This window comes from Lipomyces tetrasporus (assembly GCF_029532465.1).
Source record: "Lipomyces tetrasporus strain NRRL Y-64009 chromosome Unknown POJ06scaffold_7, whole genome shotgun sequence".
Taxonomy (NCBI): domain Eukaryota; kingdom Fungi; phylum Ascomycota; class Lipomycetes; order Lipomycetales; family Lipomycetaceae; genus Lipomyces; species Lipomyces tetrasporus.
Window position 1 is genome coordinate 942,543 of NW_026611602.1, and position 13,716 is coordinate 956,258.

General features: G+C 49.4%; 6 protein-coding genes across 6 annotated transcripts; 2 read left to right on the forward strand and 4 right to left on the reverse strand.

Moving 5' to 3' along the window:
- On the reverse strand, positions 1 to 1,487 carry POJ06DRAFT_133663 (cytochrome c oxidase subunit IV-domain-containing protein). Its single transcript, XM_056184411.1, has 3 exons — positions 1,001 to 1,487; positions 593 to 727; positions 1 to 535 (listed from the first exon to the last, which is right to left on the reverse strand). The coding sequence occupies exons 1-3, from the start codon at positions 1,269 to 1,271 to the stop codon at positions 384 to 386; spliced, it is 558 nt and encodes a 185-aa protein (XP_056042804.1). The 5' UTR covers positions 1,272 to 1,487; the 3' UTR covers positions 1 to 383.
- A 380-nt stretch (positions 1,488 to 1,867) lies between these two features.
- On the reverse strand, positions 1,868 to 4,141 carry POJ06DRAFT_133695 (uncharacterized protein). The gene is made up of 3 exons (XM_056184413.1): positions 3,591 to 4,141; positions 3,314 to 3,530; positions 1,868 to 3,261 (listed from the first exon to the last, which is right to left on the reverse strand). Exons 1-3 carry the CDS (start codon positions 4,054 to 4,056, stop codon positions 2,016 to 2,018), a joined length of 1,929 nt encoding a protein of 642 aa, XP_056042805.1. The 5' UTR covers positions 4,057 to 4,141; the 3' UTR covers positions 1,868 to 2,015.
- A 266-nt stretch (positions 4,142 to 4,407) lies between these two features.
- Positions 4,408 to 6,453, reverse strand: POJ06DRAFT_133679 (uncharacterized protein). Its single transcript, XM_056184412.1, has 5 exons — positions 6,263 to 6,453; positions 5,572 to 6,197; positions 4,971 to 5,523; positions 4,794 to 4,921; positions 4,408 to 4,733 (listed from the first exon to the last, which is right to left on the reverse strand). Exons 1-5 carry the CDS (start codon positions 6,279 to 6,281, stop codon positions 4,659 to 4,661), a joined length of 1,401 nt encoding a protein of 466 aa, XP_056042806.1. The 5' UTR covers positions 6,282 to 6,453; the 3' UTR covers positions 4,408 to 4,658.
- Positions 6,454 to 6,544: 91 nt separating this feature from the next.
- POJ06DRAFT_256758 (uncharacterized protein) lies at positions 6,545 to 7,283 on the forward strand. The gene is made up of 5 exons (XM_056188055.1): positions 6,545 to 6,630; positions 6,702 to 6,786; positions 6,874 to 6,906; positions 6,961 to 7,027; positions 7,089 to 7,283. Exons 1-5 carry the CDS (start codon positions 6,613 to 6,615, stop codon positions 7,132 to 7,134), a joined length of 249 nt encoding a protein of 82 aa, XP_056042807.1. The 5' UTR covers positions 6,545 to 6,612; the 3' UTR covers positions 7,135 to 7,283.
- A 1,122-nt stretch (positions 7,284 to 8,405) lies between these two features.
- POJ06DRAFT_256764 (uncharacterized protein) lies at positions 8,406 to 10,858 on the forward strand. Its single transcript, XM_056188056.1, has 2 exons — positions 8,406 to 8,705; positions 8,890 to 10,858. Exons 1-2 carry the CDS (start codon positions 8,616 to 8,618, stop codon positions 10,504 to 10,506), a joined length of 1,707 nt encoding a protein of 568 aa, XP_056042808.1. The 5' UTR covers positions 8,406 to 8,615; the 3' UTR covers positions 10,507 to 10,858.
- POJ06DRAFT_256768 (uncharacterized protein) lies at positions 10,859 to 12,885 on the reverse strand. Its single transcript, XM_056188057.1, has 5 exons — positions 12,616 to 12,885; positions 12,502 to 12,545; positions 12,370 to 12,448; positions 12,276 to 12,320; positions 10,859 to 12,219 (listed from the first exon to the last, which is right to left on the reverse strand). The coding sequence occupies exons 1-5, from the start codon at positions 12,771 to 12,773 to the stop codon at positions 11,085 to 11,087; spliced, it is 1,461 nt and encodes a 486-aa protein (XP_056042809.1). The 5' UTR covers positions 12,774 to 12,885; the 3' UTR covers positions 10,859 to 11,084.
- Between the last annotated feature and the right edge of the window lie 831 nt (positions 12,886 to 13,716).

Sequence of the window (13,716 nt, forward strand, 5' to 3'; positions counted from 1 at the left end):
CCGACTATATGTGCGATATCGCAAACGAAGGTCGTCTTAGCATTATCTTCGAAATGGCAATGAAGTCTAAACACGGGGCTAGCGCGGCCGCAATGAAATGCACAAGGAAGACAACAACCGAACTCGTATATTGTTCATGAGCGACATTACATTGAAAGACCCACCAGGACCTTGTGCGTCGTATATTAAATTAAATCGTAAAAGCAATCCCGCACAATAATGCCTTTGAATCTTTCAATTCATCTCCTTTTACTATGGAAAATAACCATTTCTTTTTTGGATAATGAGAAATATATGCCCTCCGGTTCTTGCCTGCAAATTACCAAGATTTTCTTTCAATATACACGACAAAAAATTCCAAACTCCTTTGAGGTTTAAATCATCTATTTGTTGCTGGCGATTACCTCCGACAATGGTGGGCGATGGTACTCCTCGTCTATCTCTCTCGGTAGATCCTGTTGGCTCTCAGCGTACTTGTCCCAAACCTTGCGAGATTCTTCGTATTCTCTGGACATGGTCAGAGGTGTGTTGCCTCCTAATCAACCGTGTTAGTCCTGACCGTGACTCGCAATAAAAATTGACGATAGCATACCATATACTCTAGCGACACCGAAGAGAGCGACGGCAGCAGCGACACCGAGGATGGTGTACCCAATGATCTTGTAATTGTCACCGTCCTCATGCATGGGCTTGCGAGGGCCCCATGGGCCGTAGGAAATGTAATATGCTGCATCAGATCGTTAGTTCATGCTCGTGAAATATATCATTATTCAATTGTCGATCTCGTAGACATGGATTAAACAAGTATGCCGGGCAACGCAATAATCAGGTGATGTCCGCCCAGCAAAATCTTCAACAACACCTGGAACGCGAATAATCCAAAAATTTTCAAGTGTTGCTCGAGCATCAAACCAGGGAATAAACAATGCAATAAATCTATCCACTTTCCTACATCCCAGCTCTTGATAAAATATGATGATAAAATTATCCAAGGACTTACATGCACGCTTCTCCAGCTCGCTAAGTTCAGTCCAGGGCTTCTTCTGTCGCTCCCAGATCATGGTGGTGAGCTTGACTTGCTGCGATACAGGGATGCCTTCCCAGCGCTCGGGCAGGTCGGAAATGAGTGGGGTCGCAATGGCGCGGTCGACAGATTCGGAGACCTCGGGGGTGGTCGCGGCGGCCGAGTTGTGACGGACGAAAAGGGCGGTGGGCCGGTAAACGGCCGGCATAGCCGATCCAGGGGCGCGGATAATGGACGCTCGCAGCATGGCGTGTGAGTGGAGCGGGACTATACACAGAGTAGGTGATTGAGTAGGGTGGGGGTGGTGATGGTAAAGACCGACGGAAAGGTTTGTGTAGGCAGCCGAGTGTTTGGACGAGAGCCAGCAAGGAACTGACGGCTCAGACGACAATCCACCCGCTCACTGAAAACTTTTGGTGCGGGCCGTGGTACGCGCCGATGCTCACTTTTTTGTGTGGTGTACCTCGTACCCATCCGGGCAACGCGCACCCGGGAAGTTGCCAGTGGCCTGAATGTGCGCATCTGTCGCAATTTCGGGGCATTTGTGCTGTCTTGATCTCGGCCTCAGCTGATTGGCCCTTCCCCCAAAAATCCAACGACGGTTAACTAAACGCGTTCCTCATCGCTGCTATTTACTCTTACAACCTGACAGACACGGGCAACGACGTACCGTAAAACTTCTAGTTGTAGAATAATGGCAGGAGATGTACTGTCCGTTGGAATTGCGTTGTTGTGCAAAACATTGGATCAGCTTACAGGACATGATGAACTAATTGACTAGCAAAGACCAGCAGAGTACTTTATGACCAGTATCCCAAATATCCCTACAACATCGTACAAACCATCCGCATATCTATTGACTAATCATCATAGACGTGCGACTTAATGCTATTTGCCAGTTACATGCAAATTACAATACATATCCAACCTTGCATAACTTAGCCGCAGCAATTCATGACCCTCAAACCAACGTTAACATGAATGGACCCGTTTAATGCTTCCGATTCATCTGATGCCGCATCTTACTCTTCGGACCAATATGTACGCCATTTTTCTTGCCTTTATTAACCGGACTCCTGTTCGAGTAGTCTTGCGGCTGGAACGGATTTGACAGCGGCGACGATTTTTTCTTTGCGAACCGCTTGGCGTGTGCCTGTGCAATTAGCTGCTTCTTCAGCATGATTTCCTTCATATGATCATGACGGTGATGGTTGTAATCTCGATGCTTGTGCGGGGCTCGCTGCTGTAGTGCGCTCCACTGTTCTTCCTTGAATTGTGTAATTTCTTCGTCGACCGTCGACGTGTCGGAACTCTGCTCCTGGTCAAGTCTCTTCCCTGATTCAGTACCAGCGGTACCACTGCCGTTCTGCAGTCCCAGTTCAAACTCTTTACGGGAAATGACTTCTCCGAGATTCTCGTCATCAAATAGTTTGACCATCGGCAGCGCTCTTCTGGGGGATTCGTCCATCTCAGCCTTCCGTTTGCGGGCAGGCACAGCCTTCACGCTAGCTTCCTCCGCATCAGTCTCAATGTCGTCATCTCCTTTCATGTTCTCGGATTCGCCCTTCCTAGAAATTTTATGTTCCTGCGTGGTGCCATTCGGTGCCTTACTAGTACCATTACCATTAGCAGCTGCACCGACGGCAACGCGCGCATATAGCAAAATATACGCTTCCTGCTTCATAGCAGTCTTCTCAGACACTCGGTCAACAATCTCGTCATTGTAATTCGCCCAAGACCCATCCGATTGCTTGCAAAACGCATAATAGTGCCCACTAGATGTCCGTCGTCCCTGGTGAATGATAACTCCAATCAACTCATACCCCAGCTTCTCCCCTCGCGTAGAATAAGCGGTGAGGTCGAGATACTTTGGGTACTTTATGAAATCATGGATTTTCGACGTTCCTCGTAACGTGAAATCGAACCGCTTAAGATGCAGCGTGACGTAATCCGGTGAATCGTAAATCATCGTGCGCTTAAGCGCGTCGACATGCGTCTTGCATCGCTCGCATTTATACGCATTCCCTTTTGCTTTACTTAGCATTTCAGCGGCAAAGAACTTCTTGAGCGCGTCGTCGACTGTGCCGCCGCCACGACGAATGTCGAGCTGTACGTCAAGAGTTGGCTGGAAGGTGTTTGATGGATAATTGCATTTTTTGCAGCGGATTTGTTGGCGGAAACGACCGCCAAAGATGCGGTGCACGACTGAGGTTTCTTTAACAGGTTCTTTGAGGTGCCTAGATTCGTTAGCACACACAGTCATACAGACAAGCAGGTACACGAACGTACTTGGGAGCAACGGAAAGTTGCAGTGCGTCGATGAATTGTCGCAAGAACTCGTGCGCATCTTCCTGTCGATGGTCACCGAACTTCGAATTCGGCTGGACGACTTTCAGTTTCTTGAGAATGAAGCGGGGGTATAACGGTTTGCGTCTGCCGCCGGCAACATAGCATTCATCTGCTAACTTAGCGAACGCGCACATCATGCAGGAATCACTTTCATTGCCTATTTCCTAGTTAGCACCATAGTTGTCGTCGGCAGAAAGAAGTCTTGGTAGGTGCCTACAGTCTTTACGATGCACATGTAGCAGGTAATCGACCATCGCGGGCACATGCAGCAGGACTTGCAGGACGGAGTTCATGTAGCACGTAACACCGTTGTTGACAAAACCAGGCGTATTAGGATACCGCTGCGTCCAATGAATAGGCAAGCTATGTCTCGGGAATAACACATCTTCAGGCTCAATGAACGAGCTCCCAGATTCGGATCCACTTTCGTCCTGGTTCTCCGCCAGGCGCCTGTTCGTCTTCATGCCATTAACTTGGATACCATCCTCCCTGTCAGCGGCGTCGGCCATGTCGGCATTTGCATCACCTCCAGGCTTAAGCACCACAAAATTCTGTGGCGGAACGGTGATCATATCGTCCTCAGGTTGACTCGCAAGTCGGAACTTGAGCGGCTGCGCAAGACAGTCCTTCACCGTTGTCGTACCTATGCGGTTCGTGATCGCGGTGATCGTGACCGGGGCCATTAGACTTCTGCTGCGACCAGACAGTCGCGCAATCGTGAAAATCGGCAAACACGAGATGCGCGGATGCGTCTGACTATTGACTGTTCGAGAGAGTCTCGAGCGTCGAGATCAGCACGCGTACGTGGACAGGCGGCGCGTCGCGTGAAGGATCGTTCGCTGATTATCTCTATCTTAGCAAGCCACCACACCCATTATATTCGCCCAAAAACTTCGCGGCAGTTGTATCTTTGGCCTGCTTTGATGGACAGTGTCCTGTTTATATTGAAGGCAGAATAAATGCAAAAGACAGCTATCGATCGGCCTTGTTAGATTTGACGACAAGTGCACCTTTTTTTTTTCATTGGGAAAATGCGCGCTCCGAACGCCGAACATTAACAGGCGCCGCGCCCTGGTCCCTTGTAAGTGTAAGCGTGAGGGTATGCTGCCGCAAGCTAAGATCACCTTACATTGGATTACGTTGTAACCAAATGCACGCCTACATAATATATCCTATTAATACACTACATTCAGATATCTTTTCGTCTAAATACTATGTACAACTTAAAAAGTACGATATCCCGATATATAATATACAAACCAAATGTCGGCGGAATTAGTCGTGGCTACTCCACTAAATGCGCGTACTCTGGAATATCCTTGAGCCGCTGATTCATAAACTTCTCCAATTTATTCGCATTCTAAAACCTGTTAGAAACCTAACGTGTGCTATGAAATAATGTAAAGCGGGACGTTCGCACCTTGTAGTAAGTTGTGGTCTCGTTGTTGTATTGTCGGCAATTATTATAAATAAGACGGGCATCGTAGATAAAGTCCTCCATGGACTGATACGCATCTGACTCAAGCCGCTGCTCCATTGTAGACAAATCTGATCCATTAGCTACAGCCTTCTCAACGACAAAGAGAGAAGAACATACCCATAGGTTCTTTAATAATCTGGTAATAGTCGTTAACTTCGTCCTTATTAACCGGTTGCGCGAATGGCCACGCAGAAGGATGATTCATCATCTCGTTTAACAAGTGCTGCATGACTGCAAAATGTGGTCCACGCTTCGGCCGCCGTGCAAGCTCGTCCATCTCCGGAGTCCACCCAGCGTCCTTGAGCCCGGGTATCGTCAGCGGATCGAACACCGTGCCTTCAACATGAAACAGCTCGATGCCTGGCCTGATGACGTGTGATTTTGAAATTTGTTTGATCTTGGACATGATGGCTGCTTTTTGGTGCAGAAGGATATTGCTGGCTTCCAAGTACCTGATGCGTGGGATCATACTGCATTGCATGAGTGTGCCGCCTTCGTAGTCCTTGATATAGCCCATCCAGATTGATTTGTCGAGTGAAATTTCTTTCGTGAAACCTTGCTTCTTGAAGTATCCGATGGCGTAGTTGTCGGCGTATGTAAGGAAGTACATGATCGGCGACGTGTTCTTGACGTAGTCTTTTAAATGGTTCATCAAATGCGCACCGTAGCCCTGTCGATCATTAGGAGCGGTCTAACGAAACCAACTTGGTAAGCATACTTTCACTTGCTCCGAAGACGCAATGGCACAAAAAACAATCTCAGCGAATTTCCGGGACGCAAACGGACGGTACGTGATACCGCCGACGACAGTCAGCGGTTTCTTTACGATAGCGATTGACAAGTGACTCCGATCATAAACCAGCCTCGCGATGTATTCTCGCGGCATTTTTGGCAATTGCTTCTGGAAAATATTCTTCAGTCCGGTCAATATCATAAGGTTCTCGCGCGAATTGTCGTTATTGACGACACGAAATTCGATGATACCGTCCCTCTCTTCGATCACGGCCGGCCGAACTTTGTCTTCATATAACACGCCGTCGTAGATGAACGAGGAGGATGTATACCGTACGGTCGCTTCGTCGTCGTCGCCGTCCTCCTTAAGATCCTTGGAATCGTCATCCCTCACACCATCCTCCTCCTTGTCGCTGTCATGATACGAGTCGTCTTTGGGATCTTCCTCGTCGTCCTCTTCATCGTCTTCATTGTCGTCATCAGGAATGGCGGAATCGTCGCCGGCCGTGTCGTCGTGGTCGATGAGTTTGTCCGAAGCGGACTTGATGCGTTTGGCAAGCGGCTCGTCGTCTGATTCCACGCTTGTACCTTTGCGTTTCGAATCTACCTCTTCTGTAAAGCGTTAGTAAACGGACACGTAGTCCTCGTGCATTGAGTTCCAGGGGGATGTGGAATACCTGAGCTCTCGCGATCCATCTTGTATCGCCACTCTCGGAACCCGCGTCTCCTATCCAGATACCCGATTATGTATAACTGTATCCTATAGTTACTGCAAGAGAGACCTAGGAATCGCACAATGTGCTACTTTCGAGATTCAGTGAATACTTTAGGGCAACAGAAAGTCCGTGTAGTTGAACAATCAAAGAGGAGAGCAGATTCGAGATGTGGCGCAGCGGCCGCGCCACACCGCCTTGGCGGCGACAGCCACTTCTCCGCCGGGTATTTTTACGTGGCATCGTGAAGTCGACAAGTCATCTCCCACAGAATACTCGTCATTGAACCGAATACATCATTGACTATCTATACCATGGCGTCACAAATTGCGGTGCGTATAAACCCAATTCTTCCTTCTTATTGTTTACTTTTTGCTGGCATGAAGCTCACGGATCGTTACAGAAGCATTGGAGCCAGGCCCCTGCATATGTGCCAGCAATTCCGATCCCGATGCAGTCGTCTGTTGCGACTGTTCTTCTTTTGGTTGGTAAGCATTTGTGCTTGATGCTGCGACGTAACTGGGCAACCTACATAAGTTGTGTTACGAAATTGACGACTGAGGCTGACGTTATAGGACTCCTCTTAACCGCACTGTTCAGTATTACCGGTTCGTCGGCCCTTATTCGTGACTCAGGTCGACGCAAACTAACAATTTGGACAGATAACAAAGGAGTCCTTGGTGCGGCCAAGCAAATGGCGATCGCGATTCCGGCATCGGTGTCGCTCGGGTATGCAGTAATATTCGCAGTTTCTAAGGAAGTGGTATTGGATACTGACGACGTCTGATAGGTTCGGGTTTGTGGTTTTGTTGTGCGCGGTTGGCGTTTATATCTAGACAAGTGCTGAATTGAAAAAATGGGATTATCGAATGGATCGCGTCACGACGCGTTAGAGCTTGGCATGTACGATATAGAGATTGGAATGGAAGAATAAAATGGGATCCGCAAGTGATCATTTCTCATTCTGTGCTGAGATAATGTAAACGGTTCTATACAGTATGACTGACGACAGGTCGACTGGTCGGTGGTCCTGCAACGGAGCCGTTTGAGCAGGAATAGAAGCCAGCAGGTATACGTAAATTTTAGCGTACTCTGGCTGAGACAAAGCATGCACTTCGCATCGGTTACGTTAGTTATGTGAATCAGATTGAAATGTGTTCGCAAGCGCGGCCTATAGAGAAAGTATGGAGTGTGCAAGCAGTGCAATGGTTAGTCTTAGCTGACAAGACCACCGAAGCCATGCCGCACTCCGGCAAATTATTGCTGTCCACTCCACGGACGGATGCAGAAGATGAATAATCACGCAAAATCACTACAAATCAAATAATCAATGAGCGGCAACTGCCAGACGAAGATGGTCAAATTTTATTATGAAGGATGGTCGGGACTGGGTTATCGTACGGAATGGATAGCAGACGATGTATTACACCCTCGTTCCAGGGATGACATTACATGATATGTAGTTTTTGCGGTGGTGTCGCACCGCTCAAATTTGCTCGACTGACTCGACTCGGTCAAAGATGCGAGCTAAGATAGGCAAAGAGCGCACTAGGCCACTTCAGTAGCAAATAGTGACTAGCACCCAGAGGTTATGGGCAATAAAGTTTAGTTGTAGGTCTCTTTGTGGACCCACGACTTTGGATATCACCGTTTCATGGCGTTCGGAGATTGATGGCCAGATCCGACCCAGATTTTCTTGCGCAACTGTCGTCAAGATAAGCGACTAAGTGCGCCCTGGACGAAAATCAGCCAAAATAATATGACATATCCCAGAGCCCGTACAAACTGCGGAAAATTCCGACGTCATCGCTCTTGGTCCGGCAGCCACGGGTCCCGTTTTTTTCGCCGACGAAGTAGAGACGCAGTGAAGTGAGCATTAACAACACCCTTCGAGCCAGCGGCATAACGGGTCGCTCTCGCAGTTTAGAATCGAAGCGACTCGTGCGACAGGCTCACAATGTTTGCGACTCAATGTTATTTTTATTCGCCGACGCGGGGTCGGGACTCGGGAGTTGAGCCTTGAGTCGCCTATGTCGCGGCGCATCGTGTCGCAGCTGCAGCAAGCTTGTTTGTGGGATTGCGCACACGCCGCTCTGCGGCCGCTTAAGTCTGCTCCAACCCATAAACACTCAAACGCTCACGGTGTGGTCTTATTTCTTCTCCTGTTGATCCTCTCTTCCTTTCTTGATCTCCTGTAGCGTAGTTCTTTCTTCTGCTTCGACATCCACTTCATCGGCCAGCCTGTGCCCGTGAAGGTCCGTGTGTGGCTTCGTTCTGCTTGCATCGCCAGACCCTTTTCGACTTCACCATTCCCAGCATGCGCCTGCATCTCACATCAGCTGTGAGGCGAGGCCTTGTTCTGACGCTACTCGTCCTCGCAATAGTCTCCTTCTCCATCAGTCGACGTGTGAGTTATTGTTTTCTGCGCACTGCTTCAATATCCGTCTCCGGAGGCCACGACCACATCAGTGCTATTCTATGGCATTAATACATGTCAGGCTGGTGTCAGGACTCCATTCATTTTTATCATACTCCCATTATCTTCGGGGCGCTCATTAGATTGATCGACGATTTTGGCTAACAGGTCTTAGCAACCCACAAAAACGGCCGCTTTGGTCATTGACACTCCTCCAACTTCTGCCAGCCTCGCATTCAACGGCCTCGGGGGCACGATCGCTAAAGAAGACGGCACAATTCTGTCGGCCCCGGTACCGACAGCGCCAGGCAAACGAACAGTACACTTCATCGTGCCTGCAACCGCCATGAATAGTCTCGTCTGCAAGACAATATTCTCCGCCATCCTGAATGGCTACCCGTCTCCCGTGCTTTTGAATTTCAACTCGGTCTTCAGAGACGCCGAAGAGGCGCGATTTATGAAGATCGCCGCTATTCACAGGTATCTCTCACTCAAAGTCCATGACGATGACCTCGTTCTCGTCATGGACGCGTACGACACGTGGTTCCAGCTCCCATTCGAAACGCTCGTTTCGCGATACTATAGACTGCAGGAACGTGATCGACTCGCACATTTGGCAAAGTACTCAATGAAGGTAAAGGAAGGCAAGATCAAGTCCTCCCATTCGACCGGAATCATTGTCTCGTCGTCCGACGCCGCTGGCGGCGACAAGATAGATCCTGATGTCACCGCCGCAGACGAGGCTGCTGCTGTTTCTGGCCATGACAAAACCGTCGTGGAAGGTGAATTCCCCGACGACGAGGGCATCGACATTCCTCCGTACGCCGAGCACGTTATCTTTGGCGCCGACAAGATCTGCTGGCCAAACGCGGCAAATTCGCCTGCGTGCAAGAACGTGCCCGGGTCCACGTTGCCAAAAGACATTTATGGAAAAGACACCGATAACGATGTCTACGACTTTAAGAATCGTCCACGGTGGCTGAATTCTGGAAACATTATGGGCCCGGCCAAGGTGTTGAAGGAGATTTACATGCGCGCGTTTGATATCCAGCAGCGGTCTAAAATACATTTTTCAGACCAGCTGATTTTGGCCGACATTTTTGGGAAGCAAGATTTGCCGATCCGAATCGATTACGAGTCTTATTTGTTCCAGACCATGACGCATTCGCATTCCGACATGCTGTTCTTGTACGAAGACCAAGTGGAAGAAGGGGACGATCCCAACGCCGTCATTGATCCTATCACTGGTGTTTCGTCCGCTACGGGTGCACGGGGGAATGCAAACACCGACGAGCGGATCGACGACTTTGAAGACAAACAACTTGTGGACGCGGCGTTTTACACAAACACAACCCGGCGGCAGTCTGACAAGTATCTCGCCTGGAACAGAGTTTCTGGGAACCTGCCCGCGGTCCTGCACTTCAACGGGCCCAAACTTCCGCTCGAGACATGGTGGGGCAAGATGTGGTGGGTGCATGACCAGTCACCTGTGCACCGCCTCCAGCGACTCAAGTATGTCCGTAAGACAGGTGGCGCGTTCGTGGACGACGATGGCACGGTGTTTAGGCCATATAAGGAGCTTTGCGGCAAGTTCGACATGTTCGAGTTCACCCGGTCGCCCTTCGACCGCGGTCGTGTCCCGACGGGCAGCTCCGTTAGTCTCGATCCGGAACCGTTTGTGCTCGGCATGAATCCGCGTAACACGCCATCCGATGTCTTGAAAGGCTTGGAAGAGCTCAAGAAGGGGATGGCAAAGCCAAATTCAGAGCAAAAGAAGAACCAGCTGTCCTAAACAACCCAATGATTGAGGCCAATCTCATTTGTTTGCTTCATCATGTTATCTAGTTAGTTGAATTTGGGATTTATGGGTATTGCATACTTCATTTCTTGTGTATAGATTTATTGTATTATATGCGTGCATTTTACTTGCTAATCGCGAATCGCAAGGCGCTACACGTCAAAAGATTTGCACGTATTGTTTGGTGTTCTTATTATTGCTTGATGGACAGCCATTCACGTCAGTATTTTGCACTTTCTTTCCTCTTTATTCTACTGTTTCTGCGTGTGCCTTGCTAGCGTTGTGGTATATCGGAGTTTGTATATATTTACTTTGTTTCTTTGTATAATGGGATCGGTTAGAGGGTAATTTTGTTATTCATGTCCTCCCTCACGCGTATCGTTATCGATCGTCACTACGATATTACGAGATAAGGTTATTTTTCTCACATTTTGCATACTTTCGATGCCTTGATTGTATCGTACATTGTGCGTGATCTAATGCCCTTCAGCATTACTATGCTTCAAGCCCTTTTTTCTTGAACGAAATCGACCCGGCAGACCGAGAACAAATGCATTCCGGGTAGAGCGGTGTTAACCCCACACGTTAGAGAAAACGTCGTCTTCGCTTCTCTTCGTAGCAGCAGCCGGCCTGGCGCTTGTTTCCGTCGCTGCGGCAGGGCCGGCGAACCCGTCAAGCAAATCAATTGGATTCCCAAACGACGGGTTTGCCGAACTGGACAACGACGCGAAAGCGTCAATGGATGGGCGCGATGTAGTGGTCGATGCGGTCGACGGTCCGAACGCGGCCGAACTGAACGAGCCAAACTCGTTGTCGAGGTCCGCGTCGAGCGTCACGATCGGCCGAGTCGTCGATGACGATGAAGGTGTCGGAAGGGTCATAGATGCAAGCGTCGCGGTCGATGGCGTCGACCACGCGTTCGGGCTGACCAAGCTCGCGAATGGGTCTGGCGCACCGACCGTAGATGGTGTCGCGGCCGGAGTTGTTGTTGCTGTCGTAGTCGACGACGGTATAGCAGAGATCGATATTTCGCCAAACGAATCACTAAGATCTTTTCCGCTCGCGCTTCCAAACGGGTCGAACGAATTACTCGTTGTCGGGAGCTGTTGCTGCGGTTCCACCAACTGGGCCGCCGCAGGACTACCAAAGCCGCCGCTGAACCCCTGCGGCAATATAGGCTGTGGCCGCGGCTGCGAATAAAGCGACAAAATCGAACTCTTCAAATCCGGCCGTAGATTCGCCGTCTGCGACGGGCCAGCCGGGATATTGTTCGACGCCGTGCTCGCGATCTGGCCACTGAACCCGAGATTCAGAAGGTCATCCGACGGCTTGGGAGCCGCCGGCTGCGGTTTCGACGCTGGTGGGTCCGATTTCAGTCTAATTGTCGCGCTGCCCTTGACAGTCGTCGTGTGCTGTGTGCTACTATCACCCGAATGTGGCCGAGCCGGCGGCGCTGACGCAGGCCGCGCGGTCACGGATCCAATCAGTTCTGGTGTCTTTTTGTACGATTCGGAAGAGATCGCCGATGGCGAGTTCGCGTAAACCGACTTCTTTGTTGCTGAGACTGTGCTAGTTCTCTTATGCGTTGCGGGTTCAGTCGCAGAATCGTCGCGTTCGGTATCCGAGATTGAATCAGGGTCAGGCACCGGCCCTGGCGCACACCATCTTTTCAATTCGTACTTCGTCCGGATGAAGTTCTCCATTTTGCTGCTGTCTGTTAGGTCCAATTGTTTGGATACAGTAGAGATGAGACTGAGACGTACGTATCTAACGGCTGATGGCCCTTCTCTAATGAGGCTTCCCAGTACCTTTTCATCCGTCAGTATTAAACCGAGGCATGTTAAGAATACAACGTACTTGTTCGCCTTCGTGTTGCCCCAGCGCACCATATTCTGCAATTGCTCGGTCGTCCAGGAATCAAGATCGACAGATTTCACTACTTGGTATTAACACTTCGCGCAAGTGATCTCAAACTGCTGACGTCCATACCTCGACTTATATGTGTTCCCATGCTTCGATGGATCCCTGAACATCTACACAAGCCCAATTAACACCCCTTCAATGTCTCACAAACCTCAACATGGCAAAACAAAAAGTACTAACCGGATGCATATAAATACGCCAATATTCCAGCTCGCCCACCGCGGATACGCATTCTTCTTGCAGTCGCTGCAAAACTTGTTCCCGGGCTCCTTGAGCAGCGATTTCAAAATCATTTGGTTCCGCTCAAACGCGGCTTTTTCCTGTCGTTTCGTCGCCATTAGATCCAGATTCCCCGTCCTTTCTTTTTCTGGGTTCAAAGCGAGGATTGCTGGCCCCAATGCTTTGGGGGTGGAATGCGTGCTTGAGGGTTTTGGTATGGGATGTATGCTTATGGCTGCAACCTGTACCGCACCGCAGCGTACGCCGCCTGATGAACCCGACGTAGGACCTAACCCTACAATCCATGGTCCCCCATTGTTAGCACTCCGCAACCATAATAATATAAGGGTTCCCGATAAGTGTGCAATTAGATTTATCACGCAATAACAGAGGTGATGTGCTGCAGTGCTGGGCTAGTGTTTACGTCCCTTATTGAGTGCTGATATAGGTTTGAAGCCCAAGGGAGTGGTCAATATATAGTATCGTAGGATCGTCCTCTTTCCATGGTCCCGGGCTCCAAACCAAAAGCGACTGAGCAAAAGCATACCTTTTAAATGAAACAACGACGGATATAATCATCATCTATGTCTATGGCACAGCCTGCGAGCCATTGACCAGTATATCACAGGTAAACTGAAAAGCAAAGGTTTTGATTCCATTGATAATACTACGAAAATCTACTCTGATTGACAGCTTTGCCTCAGTATCTGCATTTTTTGTCGCACGAGCCTGACTGGATCCTATCAAATGGCCAGTCAAAACAATGTACCCAGGAGCAAGCACGGACCTTGCGCGCCATGATTAAGCGGCATTTACTAAGACGTCCATTATTGCCAATGCCTGTTTTTGATAGAGAAGGCGCGCCGGCGCCGGAAGCACTGCAGTATAAGACCTATGAAGAAATTCATAACAGCTCCATCAAAGAAATGCTTGAATATTGCAATGCCATTGATCAGCTGAAACTTTTCAGGTATTTTTGGAGTAATTGGTACCATCCAAGCTTCAGAAATGTTGGCTCGCAATGGGAAATTGCTTCACCTTTGTGGTAGACCAGGCTCCGAT